Source organism: Eriocheir sinensis, chromosome 5, assembly GCF_024679095.1.
Source record: "Eriocheir sinensis breed Jianghai 21 chromosome 5, ASM2467909v1, whole genome shotgun sequence".
NCBI lineage: Eukaryota > Metazoa > Arthropoda > Malacostraca > Decapoda > Varunidae > Eriocheir > Eriocheir sinensis.
Window position 1 is genome coordinate 18,021,684 of NC_066513.1, and position 12,940 is coordinate 18,034,623.

Sequence of the window (12,940 nt, forward strand, 5' to 3'; positions counted from 1 at the left end):
TCACATTCTATCGTCACATAGGTTTTAGAAAATAAAACTTTACTCAAGAATACTGCTTGTTTTGCTGACAGTACATTACTACATATCAGTCAATATGCCAAGAAAATAACGAGCTCTGAGCTCACACTGAGCTCTGAGTTCACACTGAGCTCTGAGCTCACACTGAGCTCTGAGTTCACACTGAGCTCTGAGCTCACACTGAGCTCTGAGCTCACACTGAGAGACTAACGGCTGGTAGTTGCGGGTTCGTTCGTGATCAGACCTTTATGAATTACACACACACACACACACACACACACACACAAACACACACACAGACACACACACCATCATGCAAATTTCCAATAGGAAACAGGCCAATTACCCATACCAGGATTCATTTCAATCGGTATCCCAAGAAGATCTATGGAAATTTTGATAATTTTGTAAATTATCTGCAATTTTTAGCTGATTTCTAAATTGACTGGGTGAACCAGGCAATTCACATACTGCCTGAAAAGTTCAGCCACTATACAAATTGTCTGGATTTAGAGATATTGACTAATATATATATATATATATATATATATATATATATATATATATATATATATATATATATATATATATATATATATAAATATATATATATATATATATATATATATATATATATATATATATATATATATATATATATATATATATATATATATATATATATATATATATATATATATATATATACACACACACACTATATATAAAATCTATAGACATCTATGCACTGCCAACAAACAGCTAAGACTATCCAAACACCCACTAGAAATCAACCTTCGACTGAAGTACACAATGGTGCCACTGTATCTCCTGTTTATCCGCTTATGTTAATAATAATCAACTCTAAGGACACGACTTTTACAAAGGTCAGGGAGCAGACGGGGCACCAGATGCCTTTATAAGCGGGGCGGTGGCATAGTGCCGCACAGTTCGGGCAGTAGCCACTCAGGAGTTCTGCTAAACCTCACCTCAGCCACCATGAAGTTTCTGGTGAGTTCGGAAGTGCCGCAAAAGACACATCAGCCAGCATCGCATAACGAACGCTATACAGCCATGCTGCCAAAACGACTCAGCCAGACAAGACCCGCGTCGCCATGGCTAGCGTGTGGAATGCCCACCTCATACAACGTTTTTTGTTCAGTTGACAGAAGTTCACATCAGAGCCAGAGGTGTGAATCCACATAGGACCTTGAATAACGCTGAAGATCCGTGACACTGTTGATAGCATACCTTTTTCCATTTACAGGTAGTGATGTGTCTGCTGGCCGCCGGCGCCAACGCCCAGTTCGGGAAGCACGGCATCATTATGCCTGACGGCAACAACGTGCAGTTCACCCACGAGCAGTCCGAGAACATCCTTCTGATTGGACCGAGCGGCGCCATCACAGCTGACGGAAAACATGTGCAGCTGGATCGTGATGGCCTGCCCCGCACCAAGCGTGAGGTGGCCCTCAAGGGCCCCTCAGGCGTGCTCTTCACAGACGGCCAGAAGAGGCACCTGCCCCCCGGCGTGGAGATCGTCCTCTTGACCGAGTCTGGCGCCGTCCTTTCCAACGGTAACAACGTGCAGTTCCGCAAGAAGCGTTCCTCCGGCCCCCTCATCGACGCCATCACTGGCCCCTCCGGCTTCATCACCCCCACCAGCCAGCTCTTCCACCTTCCTGCCGGCGTGACCGTCGCCATCATGGGAGACACTGGCGCTCTTCTCTCTGACGGAACCGCCATCCAGTTCTTCGAGTAAATCTTTCTTCACCTTCTTACTTCTGATCCTTTCTCTATGGCGGTTACCGTTGAGACACCTCCGTCTACAAACGAACTACTAATGACTTCTTGAAAGTAATTGTAATTTTACAATAAAAAAAATACGACAAAACTTTTATTGGTAGAAATAATTTATTTCCTCTTCCGAGGTGACTACTATTCTGAGCTGAGAAACAGCGGGCATCGGCTTGGCGGGTCAATGAAGCACTGGCGACATCCTCCACTCTGTGGTCAGTCTTCAAAATGATCGAGATTCAAATCGATCATTTATTTAATTAGGAATAAACAATACATGTATTTTAAGATGTTTTATGCTTTTCAGGGTTTCCTGAACATTCACTTGAAACCATAAGATTATCTTGTTAAAATTCATTCATATTGATTCTTAAAATCCCTTAGAATTATCAAAACTTTGACCCCAATGCCAATAGAATGTTGTCAAAATAAACCTTGAAGACGAGAAAGATAAATGCTTCCAGTGCCAGCCAAATTAAGAATTGTGTCTTGAGGCTATAAACTATACTTGTAAAGCAGTATCTTCCACAACTATACTTATTGTTGTGTGTGTGTGTGTGTGTGTGTGTGTGTGTGTGTGTGTGTGTGTGTGTGTGTGTGTGTGTGTGTGTGTGTGTGTGTGTGTGTGTGTGTGTGTGTGTGTGTGTGTGTGTGTGTGTGTGTGTGTGTGTGTGTGTGTGTGTGTGTGTGTGTGTGTGTGTGTGTGTGTGTGCCTTTGTGTGTGTGTGTGTGTGTGTGTGTGTGTGTGTGTGTGTGTGTGTGTGTGTGTGTGTGTGTGTGTGTGTGTGTGTGTGTGTGTGTGTGTGTGTGTGTGTGTGTGTGTGTGTGTGTGTGTGTGTGTGTGTGTGTGTGTGCTACTTTGAATCACCTCCAAATAAAGCAAAATAGGTAAATAATGACAGTCATTATGGTTAAATATGGTAAAACATTCATCTCAGCTGATAAGTCGCACATATTTCCGGGCCAAAAGAGAAGGAAATAGTAAGAGTTTGTGAAATATTAAGTATGAGTGGGAAGATGGAACCTTACCCCCCAAAAGAAAAGATGAACCTCAAAACGTTTTCAAATTTGCAAACCAGTTTATGCCACATATCGATCGTGCAAACACACATGGGCGTATATCTAACGTAAGCAGTAACTCATTAAAATTAGTATTTCAATATAATGCAGCTTCTTAGCTCGTGCATATAACAGCAGCACCTTTCAAATAGACTACTGGCTCTCTCTAAAGTCCATGAGCGTGGCTGCCGCCTCCCCGCCGGCAATAACGCCACAGTTTGGTGACGTGCAGGACATCTAGCAATATCTAAACATCGCCCTTTCTGCTTGAGTTTCGGGGGTGTTCCTTCTTAACCCATGGGTCGATCTTACCCCCACCGTCCCTACAACCTCCTATATTGCTATACATAGGCGAACTTTTTTTTTCGACCTCCGCAAAGGACACTTCGTAACTATCTTTCCCTGACAGTTTCAATGCCTTTTTCATATTTTTTTCTATGCCCCTCAGCCTAAATTTTATGGAAAACTGAGAGAGAGAGAGAGAGAGAGAGAGAGAGAGAGAGAGAGAGAGAGAGAGAGAGAGAGAGAGAGAGAGAGAGAGAGAGAGAGAGAGAGAGAGAGAGAGAGAGAGAGAGAGAGAGAGAGAGAGAGAGAGAGAGAGAGAGAGAGAGAGAGAGAGAGAGAGAGAGAGAGAGAACAAGGAGGCATAAAAGATCTCGTTTGATAATAACACCATGAACAGCCTGGCGCGTGGAAGGAAGCGCTGGCACAAGAGGAGGCGCGCAAGGGCGGAGCATCAAGCAGTTTAGGAGCCATCTCCGTAACTACCGACCTCTACTGCCGACAAGGGATACTGCCTCTGAATGATCCCCTTTACGACCACCTTGCAAGCTCAAATTTTCCCTCATTCAACCGGTAAAAGAATAAAAATAGCCAATGTCCACACGCTCTTCAGGGTAAAGTAAAAATGGAAAAAAAGTTTACCTCGCCGTTCGTCTGGCTGCGGAACGTACATCGGGAAACACATCCTTACACCCTGACCTTTCTTCTTTCACCACTACGTAAGACTCACCCGCAGCAGTTCCTCTCGCCGGCTGACAGGTGACTCCGCCATGCACGTACCTCAAACGAAGATAAGTAAATCATAGAGGAAGTGTGAAAAGAAAATATTACTTGAGAAAAAAAATTGTAACAAGAATACTCACAGATAACTAGAATTCTCTCTCTCTCTCTCTCTCTCTCTCTCTCTCTCTCTCTCCGTCTGTCTGTCTGTCTGTTTCTGTGTCTCTGTCTGTCTGTACGAAGGATCAGAAAACCAAAACAGAGAGAGAGAGAGAGAGAGAGAGAGAGAGAGAGAGAGAGAGAGAGAGAGAGAGAGAGAGAGAGAGAGAGAGAGAGAGAAGAGAGAGTGGGGTGGATGATTAGTCACAAATTTACCTCCCTGTCAACAGAGCCGCATAAGACGGAGGGAAACGCTGCGGCTTCTTCCGAGACGCACCGAAGCCGAGTTGAAGAAATGTGGGGCAAATATGTATTGAGCCAGCTAAAGTTAATACGATTGCACAGCACCTTGTCATGAGAGCGGTAATCAGGTGAGAAACCCAATTAACGACAGGTGACAAAGTAGGTACCATATATTTGCCACACTTCAGGTAACGGCAGGTGTGAATTATGTCTTACCTCTTTTTTCTCTCTCTCTCTCTCTCTCTCCTCCCGTCCCCCCCTAACACCAATAACTCTCGGGGTGTTACTCTTAACTTTACAAGAAATCACCACCTTCCCATTTTCTCTGTTGCATCCATTTTTTTTTATATATATAAATAGCGAAGCTCCCCCAGCGACTCGTCTTTCAATAAGGATCGTTCACGTGCTAAAAGTCTCGCTCACTCAGATCCTAGAGTCGCCGCCTAAACCCAAACATGCGGATAAAGTATTGCACAACCCAAGATATTTATCAGGGTGAACGATGGATTGCGTACCGTATTGGCGGACGACACGAAAGAAAAACACGCGATAAATAATTGTAAAGAGACACAAATGTACATAAGAAGGTCAACACGGGAACACAACAACCTGACACCTCCCATGCGACCCAGAAGGATAAAAGCAAACAAACATCAAGCATAATGCAAACAAACAACGGATAAACTAAGCATGAAATCGGGATGGAGGCGATCTATGTCTTTGCTGCAGGACCTAAAAACAACAACAAAAACAAACAGGCAGGGAATATAAGAGGAAGCAAAATACCACTAAAATAAAATCATGACTGCAAGCAAGGAACGTGGATGATAAAGAGGCAGGGAGATGGATGAGAGGGCAGTGAAGGTGAAGGCAGGTAATGTGAGGGATGGGGATGGAGGCTGAGGAAGGTTGAGAAGGGAGAGGAGGAGGGGAGAAGGAGGGGAGGAGGAGGTGAAGAATTAATGGGGAAGGGAGGGAGAGTGAAGGTGAGAGCTGCGGGCAAGGGGGACGGGCAGGAACGGAAAGGGAAAGTGGAGGCTTCGGGAGATTAAAGGGAATGGTGGACGGGAGGGAGACGAGGGGAACAGATGCTAAGGGAAGAAGGCGAGACATGCGGAAAGGGAAGAAAGGGAGGACTAGAGGATGGAGGTGAGGATAGAAGGGACAGTAGCAGAAAGTAAAACATATTGAAGAAAATAGAGCATAGCGAACAGAATGAAGAAAGACAGATGCAGAGTTAGGATGGTGATACGTGTGGAAGGGGAAGGAATGGGAGACTAGAGGAGGGAAGGGGAGAAGAGACAGCAGGAAAGAAAATGAAGAGTAAGGAAAATGGAGAGCATAGAGAATCGAAGGGAAAGAAAGGGAGGAAGTTGAAACATTTGAAAGGGGAAGTAATATAGGAATGAAGGAAGGAGATAATGATATAAGAGACAGTAGCAGAAAGTGAAACGTATGTAAGATAAGAAGAAAAAAAACAGAACTAAAGGGAAACAAGGAAAGGGGAAGAGAAGTGGAGGAAGACAAAGGGGCGAACACATAGGGAATGTATAGCGCGGGTAAGAAGATAAAGAATTAAAAAAAAATGGATGAAGGAAAGGTAGGAAAGGAAATAAGGGGAATGAAGTTTAAGGAAGGGGAGACGTGCAAGATAAGTGAATAGAAGACGTTAAGGGAAAGAAAGGAAAGAAAGGAAAACGGAGGGAGGTGAGGCACAACGAATAGGATACCTGGAAAGGGGGAGGAAAGGAAACGAAAAGAAAGAAGTGGTAGAGAAGGTAGGAACAGAAAGAGAAACGGGCGTAATAAGAGAAGGGAATGGAGGAAGGGAGGAGGAAAGGAGGGAGATGTAAAGATTGGGAAACGGGCGGAATAGGAGAAAGGAATAGCGGAAGGGAGGTAGGGTAGGATGGAGGTAAGGATAGGAAGGGAGAGAAAATGGATCGGGAGATAGGAGCAAGTGGATCAATGAATGTGTGGAGAACAAAGTGGGATAAAGAAAAGATGGATACTGATGATAATAGCAAAGAGAAGGAGGAGGAGGAAGAGAATGAGGTGGTGGAGAAGGAGGAGGAGGAGGAACAGGAGCAGGAGGAGGAATGCTAAGTGTAAGGGGCGTGTCAGAGTGAGCCGCTCCATCAGATAAGACAATGTGGATGACTTGCAATTCGAGTACAATATACCGCTGACTCTTTTCTTTCTCTTTAGTGATTGTGATTAGTTCCACCTCTCCTTTACCTGTCAGCCGGGCACAACACCTATTCACATAACGAAGAATGATTGTTTGTTGGCGATACCCTGTGCGAACGACTGTGTATGATGGATTCTGGAGTTTACATCACTAACTAAAACAAAAAGGATTAAAGGCTTGAGGAGTCGGTTACCCCTTCATATGAGTAAGGAGAGATGAATGGGTTAGCGGCCCAAGTCTTGCAGCCTCGTAAAGACTCGGTAGGGGGCAAATGAGAGAATAAACACGCATAAACTCCACAGTGCAAGCAGAATTTCAGGGCATTAAGGATAAGGCCACGAAGGGAAGCGAATGAAAACTTAAGTCCACACAGTAGTCTAGCTCTAACCCAAACCTCCGTATGCCCTACGCTCGCAGACTCCTTTAAACCCAACACAGGACGGCCAAACACTCCCCACACCTGCAAGCATTCGCGCAGGTGCACCGCATTATCGGGCAAACTAATGAGGCCACTGAGAGTAATGAAGATGCCCATTTGTCTACCTGCCGCGGCCTCCTTGCGTGTGGTCTAAAGGTCTCGATACCGTAGACATCAGTTACAGGCTTCCTCCCCCTCCCTGGCAGGGTCCTACAGGCTCAGCTGACCTGGTATTAGAGGGGACTACCTGGGTAATAGCAGTGCCTCAGGTGGGACAGGTAATGGCTGGTTAGTTGGAGGTTTAGTCTTGCCATCCTGCCACCCACAGCCTCCTTTGACCTCCAACCGACTCTGTATTGTGTGATTGTTTCCTCTGTCAAGCCTCTCCGCGCCTTCAATACCACGCCTGACTTTTCCTGCGTTTTTTTGACAGATAATACAGAGAAGCTGGGTGAAAAAAAATAGAGCAGTCATGACGTACACGACAGTCTGCCCAAAGAGAGACATTTACATGCGTTAGTACATATTTGGCGGGACAATATTTGCCATCCTTAATTTCCTCCTCATCCACACGCACGGCAAGGCGCTACGTGAGGTGAGCGCCAAGCAGCCGCGTCCTCGTCACAGGCGGGGCGGCGGGGCAGGAGGCCAGACACGTTTAGGTCGAGAGCCTAACTTCCTTCTCCTCCCTCTGCCCTACCTTCACCAAGGCCTCCTTCACCGTCTCCACCTCGCCCGGAAGGGAAGGGGGGTGAGGGTTGGAGGGAGGCGGGAATGAAGGGGAAGAAGTAAGAGTAAGAAAAGGAAAGTGAAGTGTGCGAAAGAATAGAGAGGAGAGGAGCGTAAACGAGCGTTGTTAAGTCTGACTTAGTGATGGAGAGCAGCGTTCACTCAGGCGGGGAAGGCGGCAGGAGGTGAGGGAGTGCAGAGTACCTGAGATCTCTTCAATTACCTGGCTCATTAATTTTATAGAGGCATCTGCGTAAAATAAATGTTGTGGTTAAACAAAATAAAGAAATAAGGGTACAATATATTTATACATATATGGCGCTAAAACAAATATTAGGACTAGAGTATGAAAAAATGAACTGAAAATAGTGCGTGTTTGCTTGCCTACTGCACGGACATACACGCTCGGTCACGGTACTCAACGGAATGACTCAACAGGACCGGAGAAACACTAAATTAGGAGAGGAAAACAAACAATGCTTGCTTCCACTTTAAGAATATTAATGCTTCTGGTCTCCATAAAAAAAACTAATCATGGTCTGGATTTAAGCATTCAATCTCTCAAACAATCTCAATCTCTCTGCAGTAGTAATATTGGTAGCAGCATTACAAGTGGAAGTAGCAGCATTATTATTATTATTATTATTATTATTATTATTATTATTATTATTATTATTATTATTATTATTATTATTATTATTATTATTATTATTATTATTATTATTATTATTATTATTATTATTATTATTATTATTATTATTATTATTAGTAGTAGTAGTAGTAGTAGTAGTAGTAGTAGTAGTAGTGGCAGTGGTGTTTCTAGTAGTAGTAGTAGCAGTAGTGGCAGTGATGGTGGTTGTAGTAATAGTAGTAGTAGTAGTAGTAGTATATCTAGCCAACTATGTATTTACCTGTCCACCTGTCTATTCATATAACAACATTTTTCATGCATCTCACCTTGTGTCCTTCTCGTTCGTCACAATAAGCAGCGATATATCACGCAATTTCAAGCCTCAATTTCTCTCTTCAGACTAAGATTTATGGATCCAATTTTGTTTGTATGCTCTGTGGTTTACTTTTATTTATACTATGATTGTCTACTCGTTTCTGTGTCTGAGGCTTTCACGAAGTTCCTTTTCCTCATTCCTATATAATACCTTTCCTCTGCCTTTCATCTTTTTCTATATACGTTCCTTTCTTCTACAGCCCATTTTTTTTCATCTTTTTTATATCCACTTTTTCATGGGTTACTTTTTTTTATACTGTCCTTTATACCTTCTCCTTGTCATCATCACCTTCCTCATTCTCCAAGTCCTCCATCTTCAGTTCCATTTTGTCCTCACCCTCCATTTCCCCATTCAAGTTCTCGTCTTCCTTCCCCTCCTTGCTTTTCTCAAATTTTAACTCTGCCTCTTTCTTCTACAGTACCTCTCTCCTCCCACTCCATACCCTATGTTTATTACTCCTTCGTTACCTCATTCTTTCGTCTTTCTCCTCCTCCTCGTTTCTCTCCTCCTGTTTTCTCTTCCTTCTCCTACTTTCCTTTTCTTCATCTTCATCTGTCTCATTGTTTAACTCCTCCTCCTGCTTCTTCTTTTCCTCCTCCTCCTCCTCCTCCTTCATTCACACCTCTGGGAAGGGAGTGGCCTGTGACGGTTCTACGACTAGTGTATATCAAGGCCAGGTGTGGACCCTCAGGTGTGCCTAAACAGGTGTGTGTGTGTGTGTGTGTGTGTGTGTGTGTGTGTGTGTGTGTGTGTGTGTGTGTGTGTGTGTGTGTGTGTGTGTGTGTGTGTGTGTGTGTGTGTGTGTGTGTGTGTGTGTGTGTGTGTGCGTGTGTGTGTGTGTGTGTGTGTGGTGTACTGACATTTGGACAAGAGAAATGAGAGGGGGAGAGAATCGTAAAGGGGAAAAAAAAATATAGGAGGTGAAACAGAAGGGCAGTGCATGCAAGGATAGATCATTGTTTAAAGGATGTAAGTGAAGGCTGCAGGGTATCCTTAAGACCACCAAGGATACACTGCGGAACTAATCCTCCATATTATTATTATCGCCTTTTTTGTTGGAACATAAGAAGGAGAAAGAGGAAGGAGAGGGGGAAGGAGGAGGAGGAGAAGGAGGAACAAAAGAAAGAGGAGGAGGAGGAGGAGGAGGAGGAGGAGGAACAAAAGAAAGAGGAGAAGGAAGAGGAGAAGGAGGAGGAAGAATAGAAAGTCTTGAAGAAGGAGTAGGAGAAAGAGAAGAACGGGGAGAAGCGAAAGGAGGAGGAAGAATAGAAAGACATGAAGGAGGAGGAGAAAGAGAAGGAAGAAGAGGAACAGAAGCACGAGGAGGAGGAGGAAGAATAAAAAGACATGGAGGAGGAGGAGGAGGAGGAGAAGCAGAAAGAGAAGGTAAAAGAACAGAAGGACGAGGAGAAGGAAAAGGAGGAGAAGGAGGAGGAAGAATATAAAGACTTGGAGGAGAAGAAGGAGGAGGAGGAGGAGGAGGAGGAGGAGGAGGAGGAGGAGGAGGAGGAGGAAGAGGAGGAACAGAAGGACGCGAAGGAGACGGAAGAATAGAAAGACTTGGAGAAGGAGGAGGAGGAAAAGAAGGACTAGAAGGAGGGCGAGGAGGAGGAGGAGGATTTCACAAGCCAATATTCAAACCCACTATAATCAATTCAACAAGAAATACCAATAAAAGTGAAAGAAAAAACATCCCCCCTCCTTCCCCTCCGCCTCCTTCCACCTCCACACACAAAGAAACATGCAATAACCCGTAATTCCGTTCCGTCTCATCACAACGCAACTATTTCTTGGTGTTTGGTATTGGTTTAACATTTCGTTCCATTAAAGTCAGAAGTTACGTCATGTGTGTGGCATTGCTGATGGGGACGCTGGTTGGAAGGGGGAGAGGATAGGGGGAAGGGGGTAGTGCGGGGAAGGGGTAGAGGGGAGAAATGGGAGGAGGGGGTTGAGAGGGGAGGAATGGGGGAAGGGGTAGAGAGGGTAGGAATAGAGGAAGGGGGTTCGGAGGGAGGAATGGGAGGAGGTGGTAAGAGTGGAGGGATGGGGGGAAGGGTAAAGCGGGGGAAAATTGGGGAAGGGGGTAGAGGGTGTAGGAATGAGGGGGAGGGGGCCTGGCTGCCTAAAGAAGAGCACGTTAGAGGACAAACTTAACTATCTCTCGTACATAATTAATCGTAGTAAGCGATTGCCAAAACAAATGATCAAGACTTCAACAATTATAAAAAGAAACAAGACCAGAGAAATAGACAATAAACAGAAATGTCTTACACCAAGTCTCATTTTCTGATTCTTTTTGTTTTATCATGCGGAAGAGGGTGTTATTACTGGCTCTCATCCTTCCTCTATCATTACTACTACTACTACTACTACTACTACTACTACTACTACTATTACTGGTGTTGCTGCTACTTAATTACGGTCTTGGGAAACGAACAGCAAATCAAACACTCTCACGTTGCCGCCTCGAGGTAAAGCCAGACCCGATATCCCTTCAGGTAGCTGCTTCTTTTTAAGTCACTGCAGCAAGGCCCCCCTCCTCTTACCTTCTAGTATCTATCCCGTCCTTATTCTTTTTTTTCTTTTTCCGAGCCTTACATTCTCTTTCTTCACCACTTTTTCGTTGATTTCCGTTCTCTTTTATTCTCTTACCTTGCTTCCTTTTGAATTCCCTTTCTTTTCATTCCGTTTCTTTCCCCTCCCTCCCCTTCCTTTCCCATCCCTTATTTTCCCGTTTATTTTCCGTCTCTTCCCTATTTTTCTCTTAATTTTCTATTCTTTTCCTTTCTTTTATTTCTCTTCCCTTCCTTTCCCTTTCCTTATCATACCTCCCTGCTCCTTGCCGAGCCTTGCCTTGCCTCTCTTTCCATTTCTTTCCCTGGTTTCCTTTACTATATATTCTTCCTTTTTCTTACGTTCTATTTCCTTTTCCTTCTCTTACATTCTTCTTCATTTCCTTCGTTTCATTTCCATGCTTTCCCTTCTCTTATACTCCCATCTCTATCCTTTCCTGGTTTTCTTCTTCGATCCATTCTTTCATATATTTTTCTATCCTTTCCTCTCCATCCCCTGACACCTTTTTCATTTTCCTTCAATCCCTTCCCTTCCTTGAACACTTTTCCTCGCTCTGGGCTTAGCTCCTCTTTTCTGCAGCTAGAGTCCACGTGTCTCCCTGCGGGCTTACCTAACATAAGCCTCAGGACACATATCTTTTTTTTTCTGTGAAGTTCTTATATAGCTCAAAGAGGGAATGATCTCCGTCTGAACCCATCTTTCTGCCCAGCCAATAAGAAATGTTATCATTCTGTATTTTTTCTCCAAGTTCTACGCTCATCCCTACACGTCCTTTACCTCTTCCTCCTCCTCTATTTCCTCCTCCATATTCTCCACCTCTTCTTCCTCCTCCTCCTTCCCTCTTGTCTAAATGGATACAATTAACCTTCATATATTCGTCGACGGCTTAGGTTAAGGTCCGTGTTTAATGATGTAAATACTTCGTTAATCTGTGTTCTTTCAGCAGTCTACTAAATTCAATCAAATCGGGTAAGCTTAGTGTATACTCACCGTTCTTTAATCCAAATACCCAAACTCAATTACTTTTATTAATCACAGGTTCTTTTTAATATATTAGGCTTCTCGTTATTTCCTCCCGGCGAGCGATGAACTTAAGGTTACATCAAATAAATGCATTATTAATAAATGTTTGCCTAATCAGCATAAACGTATACAGTCCTCCAATTTCTTGAGGAAGCGAGTCCATTAGCAACGAGGCAAGGAAGGAGGATGGGGAGTGGGCTGAAGAGGGAGAAGGAGGAGGAGCAGGAGAAGGAGGGAAGGAGAATGAGGTGAGATAGAAGAAGTGGGTGCATGGAGAAGAGGGAGAGGGAGGGGTAAAGTGAAGGACGAAGGAAAGAAACTGGAAACGAGAATGAAGAAAGAATGAACGTAAAAAGTCATTAATCCAGATAAGAGTGGAATGGGGAAGGGTGAAAGTGATCGGGGAAATGGAAGAATGAGAAGAAGGTTAGGAATGGTAGAGGTAGAAGGAGTGGTAGGAATGAAGGAGGGTATGAAGAGGCGGATGGTCGCTGAAAGGAAGGAGAGGGAGACAATGTTAGGATAAAGTATGGGAAAGGTGTGAGATAAGGAATGATGGAGAGGTTAGTAAAGGGAGGAGGAAAAGGAGGAGGTGATAATAAGAGGAAGGTGAAGGGGCAAGAAATGATAATGAATAAAGGAAAAAAATGGGGAATGAAAGAGGGAATAATGAAGGAGGGTGAGAAAAAAAGTATGGGTTAGACATTGAAGGAACGGGAA

General features: G+C 44.0%; 1 protein-coding gene across 1 annotated transcript in view; it reads left to right on the forward strand.

Annotated features, from left to right (window-relative positions):
* Window positions 1–1,918, forward strand: part of LOC126982998 (uncharacterized) — a 6,749-nt gene extending 4,831 nt beyond the window's left edge. The window contains exons 3-4 of the mRNA XM_050835397.1: window positions 890–1,029; window positions 1,286–1,918. Of these exons, the coding sequence (XP_050691354.1) occupies window positions 890–1,029; window positions 1,286–1,780 (635 nt within the window). The 3' untranslated portion in view covers window positions 1,781–1,918. The remainder of the gene's footprint in view (window positions 1–889; window positions 1,030–1,285) is intronic.
* Window positions 1,919–12,940: the final 11,022 nt, after the last annotated feature.